The sequence below is a fragment of the Nicrophorus vespilloides genome, unplaced genomic scaffold, assembly GCF_001412225.1.
Source record: "Nicrophorus vespilloides isolate i.1.1-1 unplaced genomic scaffold, Nicve_v1.0, whole genome shotgun sequence".
NCBI classification, from domain to species: Eukaryota; Metazoa; Arthropoda; class Insecta; order Coleoptera; family Silphidae; genus Nicrophorus; species Nicrophorus vespilloides.
Window position 1 is genome coordinate 201,624 of NW_017097173.1, and position 25,330 is coordinate 226,953.

The following is a 25,330-nucleotide window of genomic DNA, read 5'->3' on the forward strand; positions in this document are numbered from 1 at the left end:
GCTGTCACTTACGTCAAAATGTTAATTTTATGTTATAAACAATTTGGTAGTAGGACAACTATAAACAAATATATTAAATCGCGTAGCGAAGTAGTTTATAAACGCTAGGTAAGAGCATACAACCGATCTTGGCTTGTTGATTTTTTATCAAAGATGTCACCAAAATAATTAATAACATTTTCACATTTAACTTTTGTTACTTTTTTTATTATGAACTAAATTCTAAATTTAATCATTGTAAGTTAGATTTCTTTCTCTAACTTCTTTTGATTATCAGTTATAAAGCCATAAACGCTTTCGTTGATAGCCAAAATTATTACATTAATTATACATGATTTAATATATATTTTTTATATATAATTATTATTACAAAATTAATTTCTTTTTAGTTCTGGAATATAATTCTATGCCACCTCTGTTCCATCTGGATGATTTCGATGGATGTTTAACTCTGAAAAGCGATTCACTGTATTGTTACGCAACAGTTCAGCTCGCTCCAAATGACGAAGAAAATGTATCGAAAACCTGGAAAATTATTGAAGTAATGCAAAAATGTTGCGATTTTCTCGATATTATTATTTTAAGTGTATTTGTTGTTAGGAAGTGATAACTGTGCCCAGGTTCTTCAGACACGATTGGTTAAGACATGGGATTTGCGTGCAGGAAACATGTCCGAACATACCGAAAGCCAGTTACGGCTTAAGAAATGGTACATCAGAATTGTGGAAAGGAATTTCGGATTGTTACTCGCAAAAGTATGAGCATTTGGGCTTGAGAGGCGAAGTAACTGAAATAAATTGCCAAAATGATCAACCTTTTTACGAAATAGATTCTCCGGATATAATTTACATGTAAGTTCGCTTTATTCAATTAATAATTAATAAAATCAATTTCAATTTGTATTAGGTACATCATGCTTACGTTACTTGGATTGGTGATTATTGGAACTGTATTTGAAGCACCCGCTAGGTATAGAAGCCCAGAAGAATATCAACAGATTACCAACAGCTCTAAAGGTAAGAATACAAATAATAAATGTTTATTATAATAAATCCAATTTTCAGTAAGAAAATTGTTGACGGCTTTCTCGTTGACGAAGAACTTGGAGCGATTAGGCAGCGAGATTACAAGTGAGGATGGACTAGCGTTAGCTCCCATCCAAGGAATTCGCGTTTTCAATATGTTCTTCGTTGTTATGTGTCACACCTGCATGATACTGTTCATGGGACCTATAGACAATCCACAATATGCGGAAAATGTTAAGTTCTTTTTATGTGTGTTTCTTCACGTCTTCTTAACAGCATTGTTTTTGAATTGCAGGTAACTCTGGAACCGTTGAATATGTTTTTGAGCAACGGAGGTCTGATCATGCAAACTTCATTCATGATTTCCGCTTTGCTCTTGAGTTTTCACCTCTGTCAGATGTTCGAGAATAAGAAGATGAATGCATCTGTCATATTTATGGGCATAGTTAATCGACTATTAAGGTACGCTATTTCTTGTTTAATTATTGTATAGGACAGTTGCCGAATTTAGATAATCCAATTATATTTTTGTTTCGTAATTGAGGAATATTGAAAGAAAACGGAAGTGCGGGAAACAACTGTTACTCAAAATTAACACATCCTATTCATTAATCGAGATATCACTGAAGAACTAGATAACTGTAACTTTGACATAATACTTATTGTATAAGTCAACTTTACGTTGAGACAATTTGCGTTGCTCACCATAACGTACATTAAGTTGCGAACGAGCGGCGGATATATCCGTCTTATTCTTTACGCATGTAACGCCATTGTTATAACACAGTGGTCTTTTTAGACTTTAAAAGCTTTCACGTTAGTTATGCAGACACGCAACTTATTTCATCGAAATACGCCACCACATAATTAAGACATAGTAACTTGGAATATGTGATCTTCAAAAATGTCGTCCCGCAAATGGTTAAGGTACGATAGATGTCCAATTTAGTAATTGACCATACAATACTCTTCATTATTCATCATTATTTTACATTAATTCATCAATCTTTATTAATTCATTTTTATTTCAGATTATATCCAATACAGTTGGCGATGTTAGGTTTCGCGGCGACGTGGTTAAGGCATTCGGGAAATGGACCGTTCTTCCATCGTATTGTAGATTCCGAATTTCGAAATTGCAGAGAAAATTGGTTATTGAACGTTTTATTTATTAACAATTTATATGATACGGAGAATATTGTATGATGATGTTTCAATATTTTATTTTTATAATAATATCAACAATGTGTATTTGCAGTGCATGCCGCATACATGGTATTTATCCGCCGATACTCAACTCTTCGTCTTGGGACTGTTCGTAATGATGGTGGTCATTAATAATCCGCGGAAAGCGAATACAACATTTGTATCCCTGTTTGTTGCCGGGATTTTGGTAACCTTCGCTCAACACTATTACAATGCGTACGACATAGTCTTTCGAAGCTATCCAGAGTAAGCAAATACTGTTTATCAATATATAAGTTACTTCATATTTCTTGTTTTTAGATTGATGTACAACCTGTTTTTGAATTTACCATTTTGGCATTCCTTTTACATAGCCACTCACCATCAAATACCCTGTTACGTTATGGGATTAGCGGCGGGCTTTTACATTCACAAATGGAGGAAAGAGAAGGTTAAAATTACTTTGAATAAGGTAATATAATATAATTTTACATATCTAAGAACGAATGTTAATAATCTTTGTATTACAGTTTTGGTACACGATTTGGTTCATTTACTCATGGGTCGCACCTATTGGAACGATACTCAGCGCGGCGCCATTCTACGAAGACGGTTTCTCTACTACCAGGTGCTAAAATTCTATAATTATCATCGAAAACTTATAACATAATCTCTTCAGGTTGAATGCAGCTCTGTACAATGCTTTTTCCAGATTCAGTTTCGGTCTGCCCATTCTTATAGTTATAATCGTCTTCATCTTCGGACAAGGCCGTAATAACACCTATTCCCAATAAAGAAAAATCAATCAATTTTGTGATCTCTTTTATTTTGTAGGTCCATTGTTAGATTTCATTAATTGGAGACCTTTCCATGTCTTAGGCAGACTTACCTTCGCTGTGTACTTGATACATCTGCATATTCTGAGGATGAATATTGGTGTAACGAGAACTTTGCATCACGTCAGTGACAGATCATTGGTGAATTTAAGCGTGAAGTTTTATGCAGTATTTAATTATTTTATTTTTTTCTAGATTCGATGGGTGTTTGGTGATATCACAATATCTTTTTTGATGGCCACAATCGTCTGTTTATTTATAGAATTACCAGCGTCAGCGATTCAGAAAGTGCTCTTATCAACCGAGAAGAAAACCGAAAGCAAAGCTAAAAACCAATAAATTTATTAGAAATATATTTTTTTATTAGAACAAAAACATAAAATTGATTTGCTTTGGTTACATATTCTTCATTATGTAAATCAGCGTTTCTCAACATATGGATTACAATCTAAAATTTTGTTGCATTCATTTTTTAATGAGACGCAAAATGACGTTTGTCACGATGTGTCAAAGCAAAAAACAGACTATTTATTATAGGATTATTATTTATAATCATTGATTAAATTACAATCTGTTGTATCTTGAAGATTATTTTATCAGCGTATCGTTTTCTTCTTTGATCTCAGTATATATATTTGGAAACTAATTGCGACATTGTAATATTTTTAAATACGTTTCTTTATTAAATACAATCTCAATCCATAGAGGAAGTCTGTTCCACTTAGTTCATATCAAAATTGTGTACTCTTTTATAAAAAGTTTGACATTAAGAAATTAGAGAAGAAAGTGTAATTTTCAATTCAAAATATCCAAATATTAATGCAATCAAAAGGAACATTTTTTTTTTGTATACAATAATATTATTATTAAAAATATCAACTTCTGGTGCAATCAGAAATGTTGCAACTTCTACTGTTATCTGCATTTTGTGCAGCTTCAGTTTACTCCATGGAACCAATGAAAGTTTTTCCAAATGTCACAGGTAAATCGAATGATTTTAAATTGACTTTAAATTTGAATTATATGAGGTATTGGGCGTTTTCCCATACTTTTATGCACAAAAATAAGCAAAAAATAGGCAGCAAATATGAAATATTTGTACTATATACAATCATTTTCAGTATATTGATATACATCATCACTTACATAATAATATAATTCAATGTTGAGTCGCGAAATCACAGCTGTCAACTTGCGTTGAAGAGTAATTTTCTTTGTTATAAACAAATTGATCGTAGGACAATGTTGGATTACGTGGCAAATAGGTTTAGAAATGATGGTCGATTTTTATAAAAGTGTTTTTATACGTGTCAGAGATAATAATTATATACTGACAGGTGTCACTAAAATAATTACAGTTAATTTTGGCAGTTCGAAAAATGTTTAATGTCTTGTCAAAATCTTACATTCTATGATACATTTTCTTTGATTTACTATGTTTCCGTTTGTAAGTGCATGAAACTTTCTATACTGAGTCATTTTATGTTAATTTGTATCTTAGATTTCTTTATCTTGTAAACGTATGTAATTTGAAAGACCAACCAAAAAACTTTCTAAAATCAATTTTCCATTGATACATTTAACTTCATTTTAGAACTAGAATATATGTCTATGCCAACACTATTCCATTTGGACGATTTTGATGGATGTTTAACTCTGGCAACCGATCCACTATATTGTTACGCAACAGTTCAGCTCGCTCCAAATGATGAAGAAAATGTATCGAAAACCTGGAAAGTTATTGAAGTAAAGCAAACAGTTTCATTTTCTCGATATTATTATTGCAAGCATATTTCTTGTTAGGAAGTGATAACTGTGCCTAGGTTCTACAGACATGATCTGTTAAGACATGGGATTTGTGTTCAGGAAACATGTCCGAACATTCCGAAAGCAAATTACGGTTTGGGAAACGGCACGAAGGAATTGTGGAAAGGAATTTCGGATTGTTACTCGCAAAAGTATGAGGATTTGGGCTTAAAAGGTGAAGTCATCGAAATGTATTGTCAAAATGATCAACCGGTTTACGAAATTGATTCGCTGGATATGGCTTACATGTATGTTAATTACATCATGTTTGCATCCAATATATTATTGAAAACATATTTTTTTGACGTAGATACGTTCTCTTGACGTTGCTAGCTTTGGTAACAACAGGAACCACATTCGAAGTTTGGGCAAGGTACAAAAGCCCCGAAGAATATCAACGAATTACCAGAAGCTCCAAAGGTAAATGAAAACAATAAATTGCAATATGTGATTATTATTGATTCGATTTTCAAGTAAGGAAATTGTTAACGGCTTTTTCGTTGACGAAGAACTTGGAGCGATTGGGCAGCGAGATTACAAGTGAGGATGGATTAGCGTTAGCTCCTATCCAAGGCATTCGCGTTTTCAATATGTTCTTCGTTGTCATGGTTCACAGCTGTGTGTTACTATTCGTTGGACCGATAGCCAATCCACAATATGCAGAAAATGTTAAGTTTTTTTAGGTTTGTTCACGAGTTTCGAACAGTTTTATTTTTGTATTGCAGGTTACTCTAGATCCGTTGAATATGTTTTTGAGCAACGGAAATCTGATCATGCAAACTTCATTCATGATTTCCGCTTTGCTCTTGAGTTTTCACCTCTGTCAGATGTTCGAGAATAAGAAGATGAATGTATCTGTCATATTTACGGGAATACTTAATCGACTATTAAGGTACGCTATTTCTTGTTTAATTTTGAATTTCGATTATCGAAATATATTTTTGATTGTAATTGGGGAATATTAAAAGAAACCAGAAGTGAAATTAACAATTATTACTGTCAAAATTAACGCACCCTATTAGTTAATCGAGATATGACTGTATTTTATACAGATATGAAAATTATAAATATTTTGCTACTTTGGTTTGGTTGTTAATATTGTTAATATACTTTTGTCATAAAACTTATTGTAACTTTACATTGTGACAATTTGTGTTAGTCATCATGATGTAAATTTCTTATACAAGTTGCGGACAAGCGGCGGATATATCCGTTCTATCCTTTACGTATGAAAAATGCATTCGACCTTCAGAAACCTCCGTCCGCAAAGGGTTCAGTTAAATACCTTAATACACTACGTAATATACTCTTCATTATTCTTCATCAATTCATCCATTTTTATGTTGTATTTCAGATTATATCCTATACATTTGGCGATGTTAGGTTTCGCGGCGACTTGGTTAAGACATTCGGGAAATGGACCGTTCTTCCATCGTATCGTAGATTCCGAATTTCGAAATTGCAGAGAAAATTGGTTGCTGAGCGTTTTATTTATTAACAATTTATATAATACGCAGAATATTGTATGATGATGTTTCAAGAATTAATTTTTATAATAATGTCAACATGTGCTTTTGCAGTGCATGACGCATACATGGTATTTATCGGCCGATACTCAACTCTTCGTCTTTGGACTGTTCGTAATGATGGTGGTCATCAATAATCCGCGGAAAGCAAATACAATATTTGTATCCCTTTTTGTTACCGGGATTTTGGTAACCTTCGCTCAACACTATTACAATGCGTACGACATAGTCTTTCGAAGCTATCCGGAGTAAGCAAATACTGTTTATCAATATATATGCGTTTTCATATTTCCTGTTTTTAGATATTTGTACAACCTGTTTTTAAATTTACCATTTTGGCATTCTTTGTACATAGCCACTCACCATCACATATCATGTTACGTTATGGGATTAGCGACGGGCTTTTACATTCACAAATGGAGGAAAGAGAAGGTTAAAATTACTTTAAATAAGGTAATATAATACAAATTTATATATCTCAGAACAAATGTTAGTAATCTTTGTATACCAGTTTTGGTACACGATTTGGTTCATTTACTCATGGGTCGCTCCTATTGGAACGATACTCAGCGCGGCGCCATTCTACGAAGATGGTTTCTCTACTACCAGGTGCTAAAGTTCTATAATTATCATCGAAAACTTATAACATATTCTCTTTAGGTTGAATGCAGCTCTGTACAATGCTTTTTTCAGATTGAGTTTCGGTCTGCCCATTCTTATAGGTATAATCATGTTCATCTTCGGACAAGGACGTAATTATTCCCAATTAAGAACAAACAATTTGTTGATCTCTGTTTTATTTTGTAGGTCCAATGTTAAATTTCGTTAATTGGAGACCTTTCCATGTCTTAGGCAGACTTACCTTCGCTGTGTATTTAACGCATATGCATATCCAGAGGATGAATATTGGTGTAACGAGAACGTTGCATCACGTCACTCACAGATCACTGGTGAATTTAAGCGTGAAGATTTATATAGAATTTAAATATTTTTTTGTAGGTTCGATGGGTTTTTGGTGATATCACAATATCTTTCTTGATGGGCACAATCGTTTGTTTGCTTCTAGAATTGCCGGCATCAGCGATTCAGAAAGAGATTTTATCTACCAAGAAGAAAACCGAAAGCAAAGCTAAAAACCAATAAATTTAGAAATATATATTGGCGGAAAGACTTAGGTTGATAGCCCTTTGGTTACAATTGTGACTAATAAAGATTATTATTATTAGAATTTTTTTTTATTAGAATAAAAACATAAAATTGATTTGCTTTGGTTACATATTCTTCATTATGTAAATCAGCGTTTGGTGCATTCATTTTTTAATGAGACGCAAAATGACGTCAGTCATTATGCGTCAAAGCAAAAAACAAGACACGGAAAAACAGACTATAAATAGGATTCTTATTTATAGTCATTGATAAAATTACAATCTGTTGTATCTTGAAGATTATTTTATCAGCGTACCATTTTCATCTTTGATCTGATTGTATATAGATATATTTAATTTTGGTCGGTGTGGAAACTAATTGTGTTTTTAAATACGTTTTTTTTTTCCTAAATACAACCTCAATCCATAGTGGCAGTCTCTTCCAGTTAGTTCATCTCAAAGTTGTGCACTATATTCACTCTTTTAAAAAAAGTTTGAAATTAAGAAATTACAGAAAAAAGTGTAATTTTCAATTCAAAATATGCAAATATTATCGCAATCAAAAGGAACATACAATTTTTGTATACAATAATATTATTAATAAAAATCATAACTACTGGTGCAATCAGAAATGTTGCACCTTCTACTGTTATTTGCATTTTGTGCAGCTTCAGTTTACTCCATGGAACCAATCAAAGTATTTCCAAATGTCACAGGTAAATCGAATAAATCTTAATAAATTATTGATAATATTGGTGTTTCTAAAATTATATACTGACAGGTGTCACTAAATTAATTACTGTTAATTTTGACACTACGAAAAAAATGTTGACCAGTTTATTGTCTTGTCAAAATCTTAAATTGTTTTATTTAGTATGTTTCCGTTTGTATGTGCATAAAAATTTCTATACTGATTCATTTTAAGTAAATTTCTTTATCTTGTAAACGTTTGTAATTTCTACTTTTAAGCCAAAAAAACCTTATAAAATCAATTTACTATTGATACATTTAACTTCATTTTAGAACTGGAATATATGTCTATGCCACCTCTATTCCATTTGGATGATTTTGATAGATGTTTAACTCTGAAAACCGATTCACTATATTGTTACGCAACAGTTCAGCTCGCTCCAAATGACGAAGAAAATATATCGAAAACCTGGAAAATTATTGAAGTATAGCAAAAATTTTCATTTTCTCAATATTATTATAAGCATATTTGTTGTTAGGAAGTGATAACTGTGCCTAGGTTCTACAGACACGATCGGTTAAGACATGGGATTTGCGTGCAAGAAACGTGTCCGAACATATCGAAAGCCAATTACGGATTGGGAAATGGTACATCAGGATTGTTGAAAGGAATTTCGGATTGTTACTCGCAAAAGTATGAGCATTTAGGATTGAGAAGTGAAGTCATCGAAATCAATTGTCAAAATGATCAACCGGTTTACGAAATTGATTCGCTGGATATGGCTTACATATACGTTCTCCTGACGTTGCTAGTTTTGGTAACAATAGGAACCACATTCGAAGTTTGCGCAAGGTACAAAAGCCCCGAAGAATACCAACGAATTACCAGCAGCTCCAAAGGTAAATGAAAACAATAAATTTTAATATTTGATTATTATTGATCCAATTTTGAAGTAAGGAAATTGTTAATGGCTTTCTCGTTGACGAAAAACTTGGAGCGATTAGGCAGTGAGATTACAAGTGAGGATGGATTAGCATTAGCGCCCATCCAAGGCATTCGCGTTTTCAATATATTCTTCGTTGTCATGTGTCACAGCTGTGTGTTACTATTCGTTGGACCGATAGCGAATCCACAATATGCGGAAAATGTTAAGTTTTTTTTTGGGTTTGTTCAAGCGTTTCGAACAGTTTTATTTTTGTATTGCAGGTTACTCTAGATCCGTTGAATATGTTTTTGAGCAACGGAAATCTGATCATGCAAACTTCATTCATGATTTCCGCTTTGCTCTTGAGTTTTCACCTCTGTCAGATATTTGAAAATATGAAGATGAATGTATCTGTCATATTTATGGGCATAGTTAATCGATTATTAAGGTTCGATATTTGTTAATTAATTATTACATAAATTCATTTTTATGTTGTATTTCAGATTATATCCTATACATTTGGCGATGTTAGGTTTCGCGGCGACTTGGTTAAGACATTCGGGAAATGGACCGTTCTTCCATCGTATCGTAGATTCCGAATTTCGAAATTGCAGAGAAAATTGGTTGCTGAACGTTTTGTTTATTAACAATTTATATAATACGGAGAATATTGTATGATGATGTTTCAATATTTTACTTTTATAATAATATCAACAATGTGTCTTTGCAGTGCATGACGCATTCTTGGTATTTATCGGCCGATACTCAACTCTTCGTCTTTGGACTGTTCGTAATGATGGTGGTCATCAATAATCCGCGGAAAGCGAATACAATATTTATATCCCTCTTTGTCACCGGGATTTTGGTAACCTTCGCTCAACACTATTACAATGCGTACGACATAGTCTTTCGAAGCTATCCAGAGTAAGCAAATACTGTTTATTAATATATAAGTTTCTTCATATTTCCTGTTCTTAGATATTTGTACAACCTGTTTTTGAATTTACCATTTTGGCATTCCTTGTACATAGCCACTCACAATCAAATACCCTGTTATGTTATGGGATTAGCGACGGGCTTTTACATTCACAAATGGAAGAAAGAGAAGGTTAAAATTGCTTTGAATAACGTAATACAATATGATTTTACATATCTAAGAACGAATGTTAATAATCTTTTTATTACAGTTTTGGTACACGATTTGGTTCATTTACTCATGGGTCGCACCTATTGGAACGATACTCAGCGCGGCGCCATTCTACGAAGACGGTTTCTCTACTACCAGGTGCTAAAATTCTATAATTATCATCGAAAACTTATAACATATTCTCTTCAGGTTGAATTCAGCTCTGTACAATGCTTTTTTCAGATTGAGTTTCGGTCTGCCCATTCTTATAGCTATAATTATGTTCATCTTCGGACAAGGACGTAATTATTCCCAATTAAGAACAAACAATTTGTTGATCTCTGTTTTATTTTGTAGGTCCAATGTTAAATTTCATTAATTGGAGACCCTTCCATGTCTTAGGTAGACTTACCTTCGGTGTGTACTTAATGCATCTGCATATTCTGAGGATGAATATTGGTGTAACGAGAACGTTGCATCACGTCACTCACAGATCACTGGTAAATTTAAGCGTGAAGATTTATGTACGATTTAATTATTTTTTATTTTTTGTAGATTCGATGGGTTTTTGGTGATATCACGATATGCTTTTTGATGGCAACAATCGTCTGTTTGCTTATAGAATTACCGGCGTCAGCAATTCAGAAAGTGCTATTATCCACCGAGAAGAAAACCGAAGGCAAAGCTAAAAACCAATAGATTTTTGTAATTGTCTAACTTTTTACACTTGTTTCACACCATATTTTCTTTTTTTATATAACTGAAATTAATATTTAATAAATTTGATTATTCCTGTATATACATGTCTTTATTTTAATCATTTTTTTTACATTAAAAAGTCCAATGTCCTCTTTTTATTATTGACAGTAGTCTAAGACCGTTTGGAGATAAAAAGAACCGTTTATTTTCTTTAACAATTTTAATATTTTTTTTAATGCATAGTGGCTCATAAAATCTCATTGAAAAATACTTGTTGTGATATTGAATGAGGATTGTTTCAAATGAAGTAAATATTAATGTTTTTTCCACCCATGAAAAAACGAAATTACATTCCGAACAAACTAGATATATGAAATATAATCTTAACATTAATTTTATGTATTTCAAGATCAATGAATAATGGACATATCATTTTCGTTTATTTTTTGAATTCGTTAACATTCTATGAATTGTAATTCGATTACATTTAAATTATTCATTTCCATTTTAATCTATCATTCGGTGTTTATTAATAATTTAGGAATATTCAATATATTTTTTATGTTAATGTTATGAATGTTTTTATTTAAACATATTTATTGGTCACAATATGTGACCAAATAGTTTACCGCGATCTTTCCGCTCTGTCACATCATAGTTTACGTTGTTTTGCGTAATATTTATTCAATAACAGCAATTAGTAGAATGTCAGCTCCAAGTTGAAATCAATTATAGGCATAATTTAATCGTCCTATTGGCACCTGTAAATACATTTATTTACGTTTAAAACCTGATTTTACAATAATATTTTCAAAAATACGCAGATGTTTTTAATTGCTTCATATTTCCATAAAATCATTGACCAACATACATTCTTAATTAGAATTGATATTATAAGTTACCCAATTAAATTATTGAAATACAAAATTATGAAATCTCAATTTTTAAACAAACATTTCTCAAATAGTATGTGTTATACTATTTTTTTTTTTACTAAATTCATAAGAAAATACACTATTTGTTTAGCGCTTTAACGAAAAAAAAACATTTGAAATTCATAATTATTATAAAACAAAAGAAATGATCAACTATAACAAAGGGCTATTGATAATTCTTGTTGTTTTCAAATAATTCGGTTTTCGAATGAATTATGTTTGATAACCGAGTCATTTTTACTGTTTTATATATGATGTAGCAGATGATACGAACAATAATTATACAATTATTTTAAACGTTGTACTAAGAAGACGTTAATTATAATTATCCCCCTTCTTTTCTAATATATTGTCTATATATGTGCTGTTATTATATCTTTATTGGATATTGTTACAATTGCGCGTTGCACTTAAAGTTTTATAATATGCAAAGTTTTCTATAATCAATATCGAGTACAATTATTTAAATATTAGTTAATAAAATATTTTTTAAATATTTTCACGTAGAGTGAAATTTACAAAATTGGCAGAGAATCCAAAATGTTCGATTTATTTCTGCTTTTTACACTATGCGCACTTCCAGTTCATTCAATTGGACCAATTAAAGTGTTTCCTAATATTAAAGGTAAGTTCAACTACGAAAGTAAATACATTTGAACGCCGAATTATTCACTACATTATTCCGACTATAAAAACAAAACAAACTAAATTTTAATTGAGTTACAAGAGACTGTATATTTTTATGCGGTTTTAAAGTCCTCGATTAGTTCGGTTTCAAACAGTCCGAGATTTGTTTAGAAATATTCAAACCCTTCTATAACGAATTCAAACTAAAAGAAGTTGTACATGAGAATTAGAGCTGTTTATTTTTATGCGATTTTAAAGTCCTCGATTAGTCCGGTTTCAAACAGTCCGAGATTTGTTTAGAAATATTCAAACCCTTCTATAATGAATTCGAACTAACAGAAGTTGTACGATGAGAATTAGGGCTGTTTATTTTTAAGCGGTTTTAAAGTCCTCGATTAGTCCGGTTTCAAACAATCCGAGATTTGTCTTGAAATTTTCAAACATTTATAACGAATTTGAACTAACAGTTGCACTATGAGAAGTAGAGATGTACATGCTAACTTTTCGTAATTTAAAATTTGAAAAGTGATTAAGTGGAACAATTTAAAACACAATTTATATGCATGTTTGTAAAATTATTAATTAAACTTTTTCTTTTTAGCACTAGACTATAATTACATGCCACCTCTGTTCCATCTGGATGATTTCGATGGATGTATAACTCTGAAAGCCGATTCACTATATTGCTACATGACAGTTCAGCTCGGTCCGAGAGATGAAAGAAATATATCAAAAACCTGGAATATTATTGAAGTGAAGCAAATAAATGATGCAATTTGCTCGATATTATTATATAAGCGTATTTGTTGTTAGGAAGTGATAACTGTGCCCAGGTTCTACAGACACGATCGGTTAAGACATGGGATTTGCGTACAAGAAACATGTCCGAACATACCAAAAGCAAATTACGGATTGGGAAACGGAACTGAGGAATTGTGGAAAGGCATTTCGGATTGTTACTCGCAAAAGTATAATCATTTGGGCTTAAAAGGCGAAGTCATCGAAATCAATTGCCAAAATGATCAACCGGTTTACGAAATTGATTCATTGGATATTGCCTACATGTACGTTAATTACATCCTGTTTGCATTCGATATATTATTGAAAATATATTTTTTGATTTAGATACACTCTGCTGACGTTCCTTGCTTTGGTAACCATAGGAACCACATTCGAAGTTCGCGCAAGGTACAAAAACCCCGAAGAATACGAACGGATTACCAGCAGCTCCAAAGGTAAGTGAAAACAATAAAATGTAATATGTGATTATTATTGATCCGATTTTTCAGTAAGAAAATTGTTAACGGCTTTCTCGTTGACGAAGAACTTGGAGCGATTGGGCAGCGAGATAACAAGTGAGGATGGACTAGCTTTATCTCCCATCCAAGGAATTCGCGTTTTCAATATGTTCTTCGTGATAATGACGCACACTTGCATGCTAGAATTCTTAGGACCATTGGCCAATCCGCAGTTTGTCGAAAATGTATTTATGTGCGAATTGAGATGTTAATCACGTTTTACTGTTTTTTTTTTTGTTCAATATTTAGACAACTTTGAAACCCGCAAATATGTTTCTAAGCAATGGAAGTTTAATCATGCAAACTTCGTTTATTATATCAGCGTTTCTCTTGAGCTATAACATTTGCCAGATTTTCGAAAATAGGAAATTTTCTTTCTTAGATATTGTCAACGCCATTATAATTCGAATTGCAAGGTATGTTTCATAATGATTTGTATATGCTTTCATCTGGTGTCGCATATTCATCAATAGTTAGAATAATTCTGTAATTTCTTTAGGTTATACCCGATTTTAATCATGATGATCGGTTTCTCTTCAACGCTGTTGAGACACATGGGAAGAGGACCCTTTTTTAACTTGATTATTGATTATGAGTACACAAATTGCAGGAAGAATTGGCTACTAAACATGTTGTTTATCAATAATATGTACAAACCAGAGGAGATGGTAAGTCACGACAATTTATTTCATAAAAGTACGAGTAGTTTATTGAAGAATTATTTCAGTGTTTGCAACAATCGTGGTATTTGGCAGCGGACACACAGCTCTTTGTTTTTGGTTTATTGACGATGATGGCGGTCATAAATAAACCGGAGTATGCGAAGAAAATCTTTGTATCGATTTTCGTACTGGGAATATCCACGACTTTCATTCAACATTATTACAACGCCTACGACATAGTGTTCAGAAGTTATCCAGAGTAAATACGCATTTACAATTGATTAGTTCAAATATTTTATTAAGGGTTGATTTTCAGAACGTTATACACGATGTTCCTAAAGTTGGAGCAATGGCTTAGCATGAATATAGCAACTCACCACCAAATTCCATGTTACATTGCAGGATTAGCAAGCGGTTATTACTTTTATAAATATAAGAAACAGGATATTTCAAGCAGACGTAACTACATTCACTTCTATAAAATTTGGTTCTTCTTCAGTTACATCATTCCAATCGCCACGATTTTGTCAGCAGCACCTTTTTACAAAGATGGATTTGAAACATCAAGGTTCAACTAAAACTAAAATTTTTAACATTATTCTTATTAATTCCCGCATTTTTTTACAGATTAAACGCTTCTCTCTATCAAGCCTTTTTCAGGGTGAGCTTTGGGCTTTCCATCTTAATAATGATATTAGGGTTCTTCTTAGGATACGGAGGTATTTAAGTATTATAATGATTTATTATCAGCTGATAATTAACTACTTGTTGTAGGTCCCATGCGTAGTTTCATCAGCTGGAAGCCTTTTCATATACTTGGAAGACTTTCATTCTGCGTGTATTTATCGCACGTGCACATCATGAGGATAAATCGAGGCATAAGCAGGGACCTGAGTTTCTTAACTGAACAAGTTTTGGTAACGTTGAGACAAAGACGAACTTATAGAAGTAAATAAATCATTTACTCAACTTGTTCACAGATTCGTTGGGTTTTCGGTGATATTCTGGTCTCATACATAATAGGAACTGTGATCTGCTTGCTCATCGAGTTACCTACCACGGCGATACTCAAAATTTTCATGTCGAGTGATAAGAAAACGGAAAACAATGTAAAAAGTCATACTTCATAATTGTATTGTATACATGTAATTTCATTTAGTTTATTAAATTTCATATTCATACTTAAACCACTGAAAATACAGAGTGTACTTTGATCAGATCTCTTCTTATTTGAAAGTCTGATCAAAGATCAAATTAAAATATTCATAAATTGGTCATATTTCGATTTTAAAATGATGTAGAAGAATTAATTTGATAATAAATAAATATACCATATATATGAAAAAGAATCAGAGAATATGAGTTGAGTTGAAAAAATACTTTTCTGTAATGTTTCACTTAGAATATACGGCATTATCTCGAATAGTGCGGCTAATATGTTAAAACCGCACTGTTTGAGGTCTTTAAAACCTCTTAAAAATAAACAGCAAAAAAGAGATTTAAACTATAGTGAATCCAAACTGATCGAAGACACACTATGAAAGGTAATGAATGCTCTGTACAAATAACAGAAATGTATTTAATTTAACTAAATACAACATTCAGAGTTTCAAGTTTAAATCAATTAAAGATATAAACGGATATATAATTCGTAGAATCGTCAGATGTAAATAAATTAAACGTTTAATAATATACATATTTTCACTATAATGAATAACAACAATATATTCTTAATGAAAGTAACTAACGTCACGACTCATGTCGTAAATTTGTTGTGATGTTTTGAGACTTTGTATATTATACACTCAAAATTCACTATGACGTTGACCTAAAACAACTTCGTGTTATTATTTGTAACATAACAAACCTTTCGCGGATTTCGACAATAATATTTTAATCATTTTCAATGTTCACTTACTAACAGATGGGTTGCAAAGATTTTAGTCATTTTTAATTTATATATTTAGTTTTTTTAATATTTCAAATGTTGCGCCTACTTTTAGTTTTCGCACTTTGTGCAATGCCGGTTCGTTCAATTGGACCTATTAAAGTGTTTCCAAATATTACAGGTAAGTCTAAGCATAATTAGTCTATAACTTCTTTCTTATTTATTAAATGATTTTACTATAACATTTCTTAAAGTAAGTAAACATTTTTAATTGAATTTTTAAAAAGAATATTTTATTGATTATTTTATATAAGATAAATTAATTAATATTTATAATCTCGCCACTAATATAATAAAATTAAATTAAAGATCACAGATTGTCTCAAAACACAATACGAATTGCCTCAATATTGACCTTTGATTCAAATTATTTCACTTTTCCTAGTTTTAGATCAAACTGTTTATGTATTAATTAATTATCAAATAATTATAAATATAATTTTCATGCACATTTCTAGCAAATTATTGTTTCAATCAGTTGATAATAACTAGACTTCATTTTAGAACCAGAATATATGTCTATGCCACCTCTATTCCATCTGGATGATTTTGATGGATGTTTAACTCTGAAAAGCGATTCACTGTATTGTTTCGCAACAGTTCAGCTCGTTCCAAAAGATGTAGATAATTTATCGAAAACCTGGAAAATTATTGAAGTAAAGAAAAAAAATGTTGTGTTCCTTGATATAATTATATAAGCGTATTTGTTGTTAGGAAGTGATAACTGTGCCCAGGTTCTACAGACACGATCGGTTAAGACATGGGATTTGCGTACAAGAAACATGTCCGAACATATCGAAAGCCAATTACGGATTGGGAAATGGTACATTGGAATTGTGGAACGGCATATCAGATTGTTACTCGCAAATGTATGAGCATTTGGGCTTGAGAGGTGAAGTCATCGAAATCAATTGTCAGAATGATCAACCGGTTTACGAAATTGATTCATTGGATATTGCCTACATGTACGTTAATTACATCCTGTTTGTATTCAATATATTAATTTTTTTGACGTAGTTCCGCTTTGCTGACGTTGCTTGCTTTGGTAACCATAGGAACCACATTCGAAGTTGGCGCAAGGTACAAAAGCCCCGAAGAATACGAACGGATTACCAGCAGCTCCAAAGGTAAATGAAAACAATAAATTGTAAAATATGATTATTATTGATTCGATTTTTCAGTAAGGAAATTGTTAACGGCTTTTTCGTTGACGAAGAACTTGGAACGATTGGGCAGCGAGATTACTAGTGAGGATGGATTAGCGTTAGCGCCCATCCAAGGCATTCGCGTTTTCAATATGTTCTTCGTTGTCATGTGTCACAGCTGTGTGATACTTTGTATTGGACCGATAGCCAATCCACAATATGCGGAAAATGTTAAGTTTTTTTTTTGGTGTATTCAGGAGTTTCTAACAGTTATATTTTTGCATGGCAGGTTACTCTGGATCCGTTGAATATGTTTTTGAGCAACGGAAATCTGATCATGCAAACTTCATTCATGATTTCCGCTTTGCTCTTGAGTTTTTATCTGTGTCAAATGTTCGAGAATAAGAAGATGAATGCTTCTGTCATATTTATGGGCATAGTTAATCGACTATTAAGGTTCGATATTTGTTATTTAATTATTACATTAATTCATTTTTATGTTGTATTTCAGATTATATCCTATACATTTGGCGATGTTAGGTTTTGCGGCGACTTGGTTAAGACATTCGGGAAATGGACCGTTCTTCCATCGTATCGTAGATTCCGAATTTCGAAATTGCAGAGAAAATTGGTTGCTGAATGTTTTATTTATTAACAATTTATATAATACGGAGAATATTGTATGATGATGTTTCAATATTTTATTTTTATAATAATATCAACAATGTGCCTTTGCAGTGCATGACGCATTCCTGGTATTTATCGGCTGATACTCAACTCTTTGTCTTTGGACTGTTCGTAATGATGGTGGTCATCAATAATCCGCGGAAAGCGAATACAATATTTATATCCCTCTTTGTTACCGGGATTTTGGTAACCTTCGCTCAACACTATTACAATGCGTACGACATAGTCTTTCGAAGCTATCCAGAGTAAGCAAATACTGTTTATCAATATATAAGTTACTTCATATTTCCTGTTCTCAGATATTTGTACAACCTGTTTTTGAATTTACCATTTTGGCATTCCTTGTACATAGCCACTCACAATCAAATACCCTGTTACGTTATGGGATTAGCGGCGGGCTTTTACATTCACAAATGGAGGAAAGAGAAGGTTAAAATTACTTTGAATATGGTAATATAATATAATTTTAAATATATAAGAGCGAATGTCTTTAATCTTTGTATTTCAGTTTTGGTATCCGGTTTGGTGCATTTACACATTGGTCGCTACTATTGGAACGATACTCAGCGCGGCGCCATTCTACGAAGATGGTTTCTCTACTTCCAGGTGCAAAAATTATATTTTTATCATCGAATACTTATAACAAATTCTCTTCAGGTTGAATGCAGCTCTGTACAATGCTTTTTACAGATTGAGTTTTGGTCTGCCCATTCTTATAGCTATAATCATGTTTATCTTCAGACAAGGCCGTAATAACACCTATTCTCAATTAAGAACAAACATTAATATTTTGATCTCTGTTTTATTTTGTAGGTCCAATGTTAAATTTCATTAATTGGAGACCCTTCCATGTCTTAGGTAGACTTACCTTCGCTGTGTACTTAATACATCTGCATATTTTGAGGATGAATATTGGTGTAACGAGAACGTTGCATCACATCACTCACAGATCACTGGTGAATTTAAGCGTGAAGATTTATGTACAATTTAAATATTTGTTATTTTTTTGTAGATTCGATGGGTTTTTGGTGATATCACGATATCTTTTTTGATGGCCACAATCGTCTGTTTGCTTATTGAATTACCGGCATCCGCGATTCAGAAAGTGCTCTTATCGACCGAGAAGAAAACCGAAAGCAAAGCTAAAAACCAATAAATTTTTAAATAAAATTTTGTAATCTTAAGATATATTCCATCATTTCAATTTGCTTTGGTTACATATTGTTTATTATAAAAATCAGCGTTTCCCAAATTATGAATTACAACATTTTTATTTGGTTTCATTTTTTGACAGCTGTCACTTTGTGTCAAAGTGAGAAAGTGGTGATACTCATAGCAATTGGGTCGCAGGAGAACTACAAACATTTTAGTGCGTCAAAACGGTTGAGAAACCCTTTCACACATAATTTTCCTATTACAATTTCATTTAAGAAATGTAGTAAGTAACCGTGATTAATTATTTTTTTGCGCTTGAATTGATACCTAGTTATCTTCTTTTATTATTTTTTTATTTTTCATATATATTAATTTTTTATATATATTAATTATTGCTATTAATCTATTTTTTGTATCTATTTCTTTATACATAATATTTTTATATAATATGGTTTTCTTATTACTTTTTATATTATTTTTTCTATATTATGAATGTGTAATATGTAATGCATTACAATATAATAAAGAGCTTTTAACTGTCCAGCATTGTGACTACTCTATAGGCTTTCAGTAATCGCCGAAAGCTTTACAAGGTAAGGATATAGGGCAAGGATAAGGATAAATGCGAACCGGAGAATCGGAGGTTCTAGGAAAGGATGGAGAGTCCTCGAATAGGTTAATAAGAGTTAGTAAGAGTGAGTGAGGTGTCAACTTAAAACTAAAGAGGCAAAATGGGCGTATTAAAAATACAACTTATTCTAACCTAACGAAAAAGAGAACTAACTTTTATAATAAATTGCACTTTACTGTATTAATTAGTTCTCTAACAATTCTATTATCATAACTGCCTAATTGAACATTTAGGATAATCAATTGCCACCTAATTATATAATTTGTCTATGGTTTTTGCTGTGAAATTCTATAGTTTGGTCCACCTCCAGAGTGCCCGACCCACCAGCAAGACCTGAACCTTTACAGCAAAAAGGAACAGATCGAGCGCAACAGTCCAGAGGTGAACTTTATCTGCTGAAAAAGAAACACGTGGAAATCCCCACAGACATTACATAAATACAATACAACTGGCGAGAAATGGAAAATCACTCGAAATAATAAAGCAAACTCCAAAATTGATATGGAGTGAGTGAATCGTGAGCCAAACAAATAATTTAAATCTAGAATGTAATAACCCTTGAGATAAGCTCTAAGGAGGAAAGTAAGGGTACTGAAACATACTTTATTTAGAATACAAAGTTTACTGAGAAGTCTTGTTAAAAAGAAGAGTCTCTTTCTGCACGACTTTCGAGTAATTTTCAGGCACGATGGATAAAAAAGTGTTCTAACTTCAAATTAATAATACAATTTTCGACCATAATAACTAACTTTTTTCTATACCTCTGAACAACCTATCATTAACATTTAACATTAACTTTACTTAAGTAAACAATAGTAATACAGAGAGACAGAATACAGAACAATAAGTACAGTATATATAAAAGAGTGAATAAAGTATAGGTAATAAAGTTTCAGGATTTTCAGAATTACATTTCTTTCAATTAGCTAAAGGATGGATCAGGATGCAATTGTGAAGATTGTCAGGATAAGTCGGATGAAGGATTTGTAGGAGTGGAATAGTGTTTTGGGGGAGCAGCCACCTAGGGTTGTGCGGAGGCGGATGATTAGGAAGAATCTATCGCGTACCACTGTGGGTACGCGTATACCAGCTTGAAAATCGTTGTTCTATACAATCAAGTTTTAAAATCCTCGATTAGTCCGGTTTCAGACAATCCATGATACAGTCGGCACCGATTACACGCACTATCAATCTTACAATAAATAATATCAAACAATCAATATTTTCTATTCCAGTTGTTTGACTTTTTAACATTTCTTTTAAGAACAATTCAAAATATTATTGTTTTTAAAAAATATTCCATCGTAATTCTGGTTTGATGTTATTGAATGAACATGTTAATTACGAAATTCCATAAAAATGCAGACTTTTTATTTTATACACTCAATATTCAGTATGACATTGACTTAAAACAACTTCGAGTTATTATTTGTAACAAAACAAACCGTACGTGGATTTCGACAATAATATTTTAATCATTTTGAATATACACTGACTGAGTAACGGACGGGTTACATAGATTTTAGTCAGTTTTATAATATTTAAAAAATATATATTATATACATTTTTAGTTGTGGAAAATTTTCCCAATACGAAATGTTGCGCTTACTTTCAGTTTTCGCACTTTGTGCAATGTCGGTTCGTTCAATTGGACCTATTAAAGTGTTTCCAAATATTACCGGTAAGTCTATAACTTCTTTCCTATTTATTCAATGATTGTAATTTAACGTTTCTTAAAGTGAATACACATTTTTCAATTGAATTGATATGTTTATTATACACATATCTGGCTTACACACATAATTTGTTCCAGTAAAAATGTTTTCTCACAGAATATGAATTGTCTCAAGATATATAGAATTATAAATTATATAGAAAACATTGATCTTTGATTCAAATTACAGTGAAATCTCTTAACGAGTTTAATCCGTTCCAAAATTTCCGGATTTTTACTCGTATAGTGAAACGTATTAAAAAACACACATAATATGTGTACACAAGTTTTAAAAATGATGCAATTCGGGACTTCTCTTCTCATCGTCACTCGTTATGCGAAACGTCGCTCGATAAGCGAGGTTCCACTGTATATTATTAATCATTATTATTTTTAATTATTAATATTTAATCATAATTTATCATCAAACATCAGAAATTATAAAATGTTTATATGATAAATTTATGTAATATCAATTAATTATAAACTATACATTAATAAAATACTATCTGATAATAAATTGTAAAATGTCAATAATACGTTTTCCCATATAAAATAATGTAAATTACGTTAATGCGTTCCATGCCGGATAAAAAAAAGTATAACTTGGTCTCGATATTTCATGATTTTTCTTTTCATATATATGGTTATTTTTATTCTCTAGCTTTTTATTCGGAGTGTTATTAATTTTGCACAAAAAAATAACGCAAATAACATGTCTGAATACAAGTTTGAAAATTTTATGATCACAAACAACACTAAGATGCAACTAAATGACCACTAACATCAGAAACTGTTTTCCAATTCACACGGTGAAGTGAGTTTATATTTGTTTATATTACTTGTATCAATCCGAGGACTTGGTGGAGTTCTCTTTATACTTTTAAAATTTGCGTAATTAATGTGTTTATATATTATAATAAAGTCTATATCGCAAGCCCGGCAACTGACAGACCGTCTATTGAAATCCCGACGTTCGAAATCCCGACTGTATCAAAATCCCGACTATATCGAAAATTTTTACAATAACATTTTTAAATTATTTCGGAGCGTAGTCACGTTGTGTTACACTCTCATTATTAATAACAATAAATTATTATTAATCTATTTGATTTTGTTGAATTATTCATTTGTTATTATTAATTGTTATTATTTATTATTAATAACAATTTAAAAGTCACTACGCTCCGGAATAATTTAAAAATCTTATTGTAGCCATTTTCGATATAGTCGGGATTTTGATACAGTCGGGATTTCGAACGTCGGGAATTTGATTGACGAAATTTCGGTTGTCGGGCTTGTTATTTCCACCGATAATAATAATTATAACATCAAAACAGAAAACACAAATGTATTGGGTCGCATTTGCGTTTTGCATTTACAGCAAATACAAACTTCAAACAAAGAAAACTAAGAAAAAGATAGTTGATATGTTCAAAAATACACATAATATGTATACACAAGTTTTAAAAAAGATGTAGAAGGCGCGCAATCCGGGATTTCTCTTCTCATAGTTACACGTTATGCGAAACGTCGCTCGTTAAGCGAGTCATTTTTCGTACAGTTCATTTTGCTTGTTAAGCGAAATACTCGAGATGCTCGTTAAGCGAGGTTCCACTGTATTTCACTTTTCCTAGTTTTAGATCAAACTGTTTAATGCAATAATTAATGGACCTAGTGAAAGAATTATAAATACAATTTTCACGCACATTTCTAGTACCAAATTATTGTTTTAATCAGATGTTAATAATTGAAATTCATTTTAGAACTAGAATATATGTCTATGCCGCCACTATTCCATCTAGATGATTTCGATAGATGTTTAACTCTGAAAAGCGATTCACTGTATTGTTTCGCAACAGTTCAGCTCGTTCCAAAAGATGTAGATCATTTATCGAAAACCTGGAAAATAATTGAAGTAAAGCAAAAATGTTGCAATTACCTTGATATAATTATATAAGCGTATTTGTTGTTAGGAAGTGATAACTGTGCCCAGGTTCTACAGACACGATCGCTTAAGACATGGGATTTGCGTGCAAGAAACGTGTCCGAACATATCGAAAGCCAATTACGGATTGGGAAATGGTACATCGGAATTGTGGAAAGGAATTTCGGATTGTTACTCGAAAAAGTATAATCATTTAGGCTTGAGAGGTGAAGTCACCGAAATCAATTGCCAAAATCATCAACCGGTTTACGAAATTGATTCGCTGGATCTTTCTTACATGTATGTTGATTCTATCCTTTTTGTATTCAATATATTATTGAAAACATATATTTTTTTATGTAGATACGTTCTGCTGACGTTGCTTGCTTTGGTAGCCATTGGAACCATATTCGAAGTTTGCGCAAGGTACAAAAACCCCGAAGAATACCAACGGATTACCAGCAGCTCCAAAAGTAAATGAAAACAATAAAATGTAATATGTGATTATTATCGATCCGATTTTTCAGTAAGGAAATTGTTAACGGCTTTCTCGTTGACGAAGAACTTGGAGCGATTGGGCAGCGAGATAACAAGTGAAGATGGGCTAGTTTTAGCTCCCATCCAAGGCATTCGCTTCTTCAATATGTTCTTCGTGGCAATGTCGCACACTTTCTTGTTGGAATTTGTAGGGCCATTAGTGAATCCGAAATTCGTCGAAAATGTATAGTTTTGTTGTGCATATTATAAGCTGGGCGAATATTAATTTCCTCTTTTTTTCCATTACTTAGATGACTCTGGAATATGTAAATATATTTATAACCAATGGAAATTTAATCGTGCAAACTTCGTTTATTATATCAGCGTTTCTCTTGAGCTACAACTTATGCCAGATTTTCGAAAACAGGAAGATTTCTTTGTTAAATATTCTAAATGGATTTTTATATAGAATTGCAAGGTATATTTAATTTGTATCGCACACATGTTTTCATCTGGAAACAGAAAGCGGTAAAATGTTTCAATCATATTCAAGTCATATTTAAAATTGTATTTATTTTTAATTTCATAACTATAAACTGTTTTTGCTTCAGGTTATATCCGGTATTACTTATGATGGTTGGTTTCTCATCAACGCTGTTGAGACACTTGGGAAGGGGACCCTTTTATAACTTGACCGTTGACATCGAGTACAGAAATTGCAGGAATAACTGGTTACTGAACATACTGTTTATCAATAATATATACAAACCCGAAGAGATGGTAAATCACGATAAATTATCTTATAAAACCACGAGTATTCTATTGAGGAATTGTTTTAGTGTATGGGGCAAACGTGGTATTTAGCAGTGGATACACAGCTCTTTTTTCTTAGTTTATTGACGATGATGGCAATCATAAATAAGCCGGAATATGCGAAGAAAATCTTTGTATCGATTTTCGCACTGGGAATATCTACGACATTCATTCAAAATTATTACAACGAGAACGATATCTTGTTCAGAAGTTACCCAGAGTAAATACGCATTACGTTTCAGCATGTTTTTCAAATATACTATTGGAGCTTTTATTTCAGAACTCTGTACACTATGTATCTAAAAATGAATCTTAAGATGTTTGTATCCACTGAACATCACATACCA

The 25,330-nt window shown here is 32.0% G+C and overlaps 4 protein-coding genes across 4 annotated transcripts; all 4 read left to right on the forward strand.

Moving 5' to 3' along the window:
- Positions 1-406: 406 nt before the first annotated feature.
- On the forward strand, positions 407-1,324 carry LOC108559236. The gene is made up of 5 exons (XM_017916447.1): positions 407-541; positions 601-851; positions 907-1,016; positions 1,065-1,263; positions 1,321-1,324. Exons 1-5 carry the CDS (start codon positions 407-409, stop codon positions 1,322-1,324), a joined length of 699 nt encoding a protein of 232 aa, XP_017771936.1.
- An 827-nt stretch (positions 1,325-2,151) lies between these two features.
- Positions 2,152-3,385, forward strand: LOC108559238. The gene is made up of 7 exons (XM_017916448.1): positions 2,152-2,225; positions 2,284-2,477; positions 2,532-2,682; positions 2,741-2,838; positions 2,890-2,981; positions 3,045-3,187; positions 3,242-3,385. Exons 2-7 carry the CDS (start codon positions 2,287-2,289, stop codon positions 3,383-3,385), a joined length of 819 nt encoding a protein of 272 aa, XP_017771937.1. The 5' UTR covers positions 2,152-2,225; positions 2,284-2,286.
- Positions 3,386-3,943: 558 nt separating this feature from the next.
- LOC108559239 lies at positions 3,944-7,232 on the forward strand (the record flags this gene model as incomplete). Its single annotated transcript, XM_017916449.1, has 12 exons — positions 3,944-4,028; positions 4,641-4,792; positions 4,850-5,100; positions 5,163-5,272; positions 5,327-5,520; positions 5,578-5,744; positions 6,207-6,375; positions 6,433-6,626; positions 6,681-6,831; positions 6,890-6,987; positions 7,039-7,130; positions 7,186-7,232. Coding segments are annotated over exons 1-12 (1,710 nt in total), but the record flags the coding sequence as incomplete, so codon positions are not given.
- Positions 7,233-9,181: 1,949 nt separating this feature from the next.
- On the forward strand, positions 9,182-10,964 carry LOC108559240. The gene is made up of 9 exons (XM_017916450.1): positions 9,182-9,361; positions 9,421-9,587; positions 9,643-9,811; positions 9,870-10,063; positions 10,118-10,268; positions 10,327-10,424; positions 10,476-10,567; positions 10,623-10,765; positions 10,821-10,964. The coding sequence occupies exons 1-9, from the start codon at positions 9,182-9,184 to the stop codon at positions 10,962-10,964; spliced, it is 1,338 nt and encodes a 445-aa protein (XP_017771939.1).
- Positions 10,965-25,330: the final 14,366 nt, after the last annotated feature.

Coding starts and splice junctions, on each gene's coding strand:
- LOC108559240 (XM_017916450.1), top strand. CDS start 9,182: ATGGCTTTCTCGTTGACGAAAAACTTGGAGCGATTAGGCAGTGAGATT. Junction 10,064..10,117: donor GTCTTTCGAAGCTATCCAGA/GTAAGCAAATAC, acceptor TCCTGTTCTTAG/ATATTTGTACAACCTGTTTT. Junction 10,568..10,622: donor GTTCATCTTCGGACAAGGAC/GTAATTATTCCC, acceptor TTTATTTTGTAG/GTCCAATGTTAAATTTCATT.
- LOC108559238 (XM_017916448.1), top strand. CDS start 2,287: ATGCCGCATACATGGTATTTATCCGCCGATACTCAACTCTTCGTCTTG. Junction 2,683..2,740: donor TTAAAATTACTTTGAATAAG/GTAATATAATAT, acceptor TTTGTATTACAG/TTTTGGTACACGATTTGGTT. Junction 2,982..3,044: donor CTTCATCTTCGGACAAGGCC/GTAATAACACCT, acceptor TTTATTTTGTAG/GTCCATTGTTAGATTTCATT.
- LOC108559236 (XM_017916447.1), top strand. CDS start 407: ATGCCACCTCTGTTCCATCTGGATGATTTCGATGGATGTTTAACTCTG. Junction 542..600: donor AAACCTGGAAAATTATTGAA/GTAATGCAAAAA, acceptor ATTTGTTGTTAG/GAAGTGATAACTGTGCCCAG. Junction 1,017..1,064: donor GATTACCAACAGCTCTAAAG/GTAAGAATACAA, acceptor TCCAATTTTCAG/TAAGAAAATTGTTGACGGCT.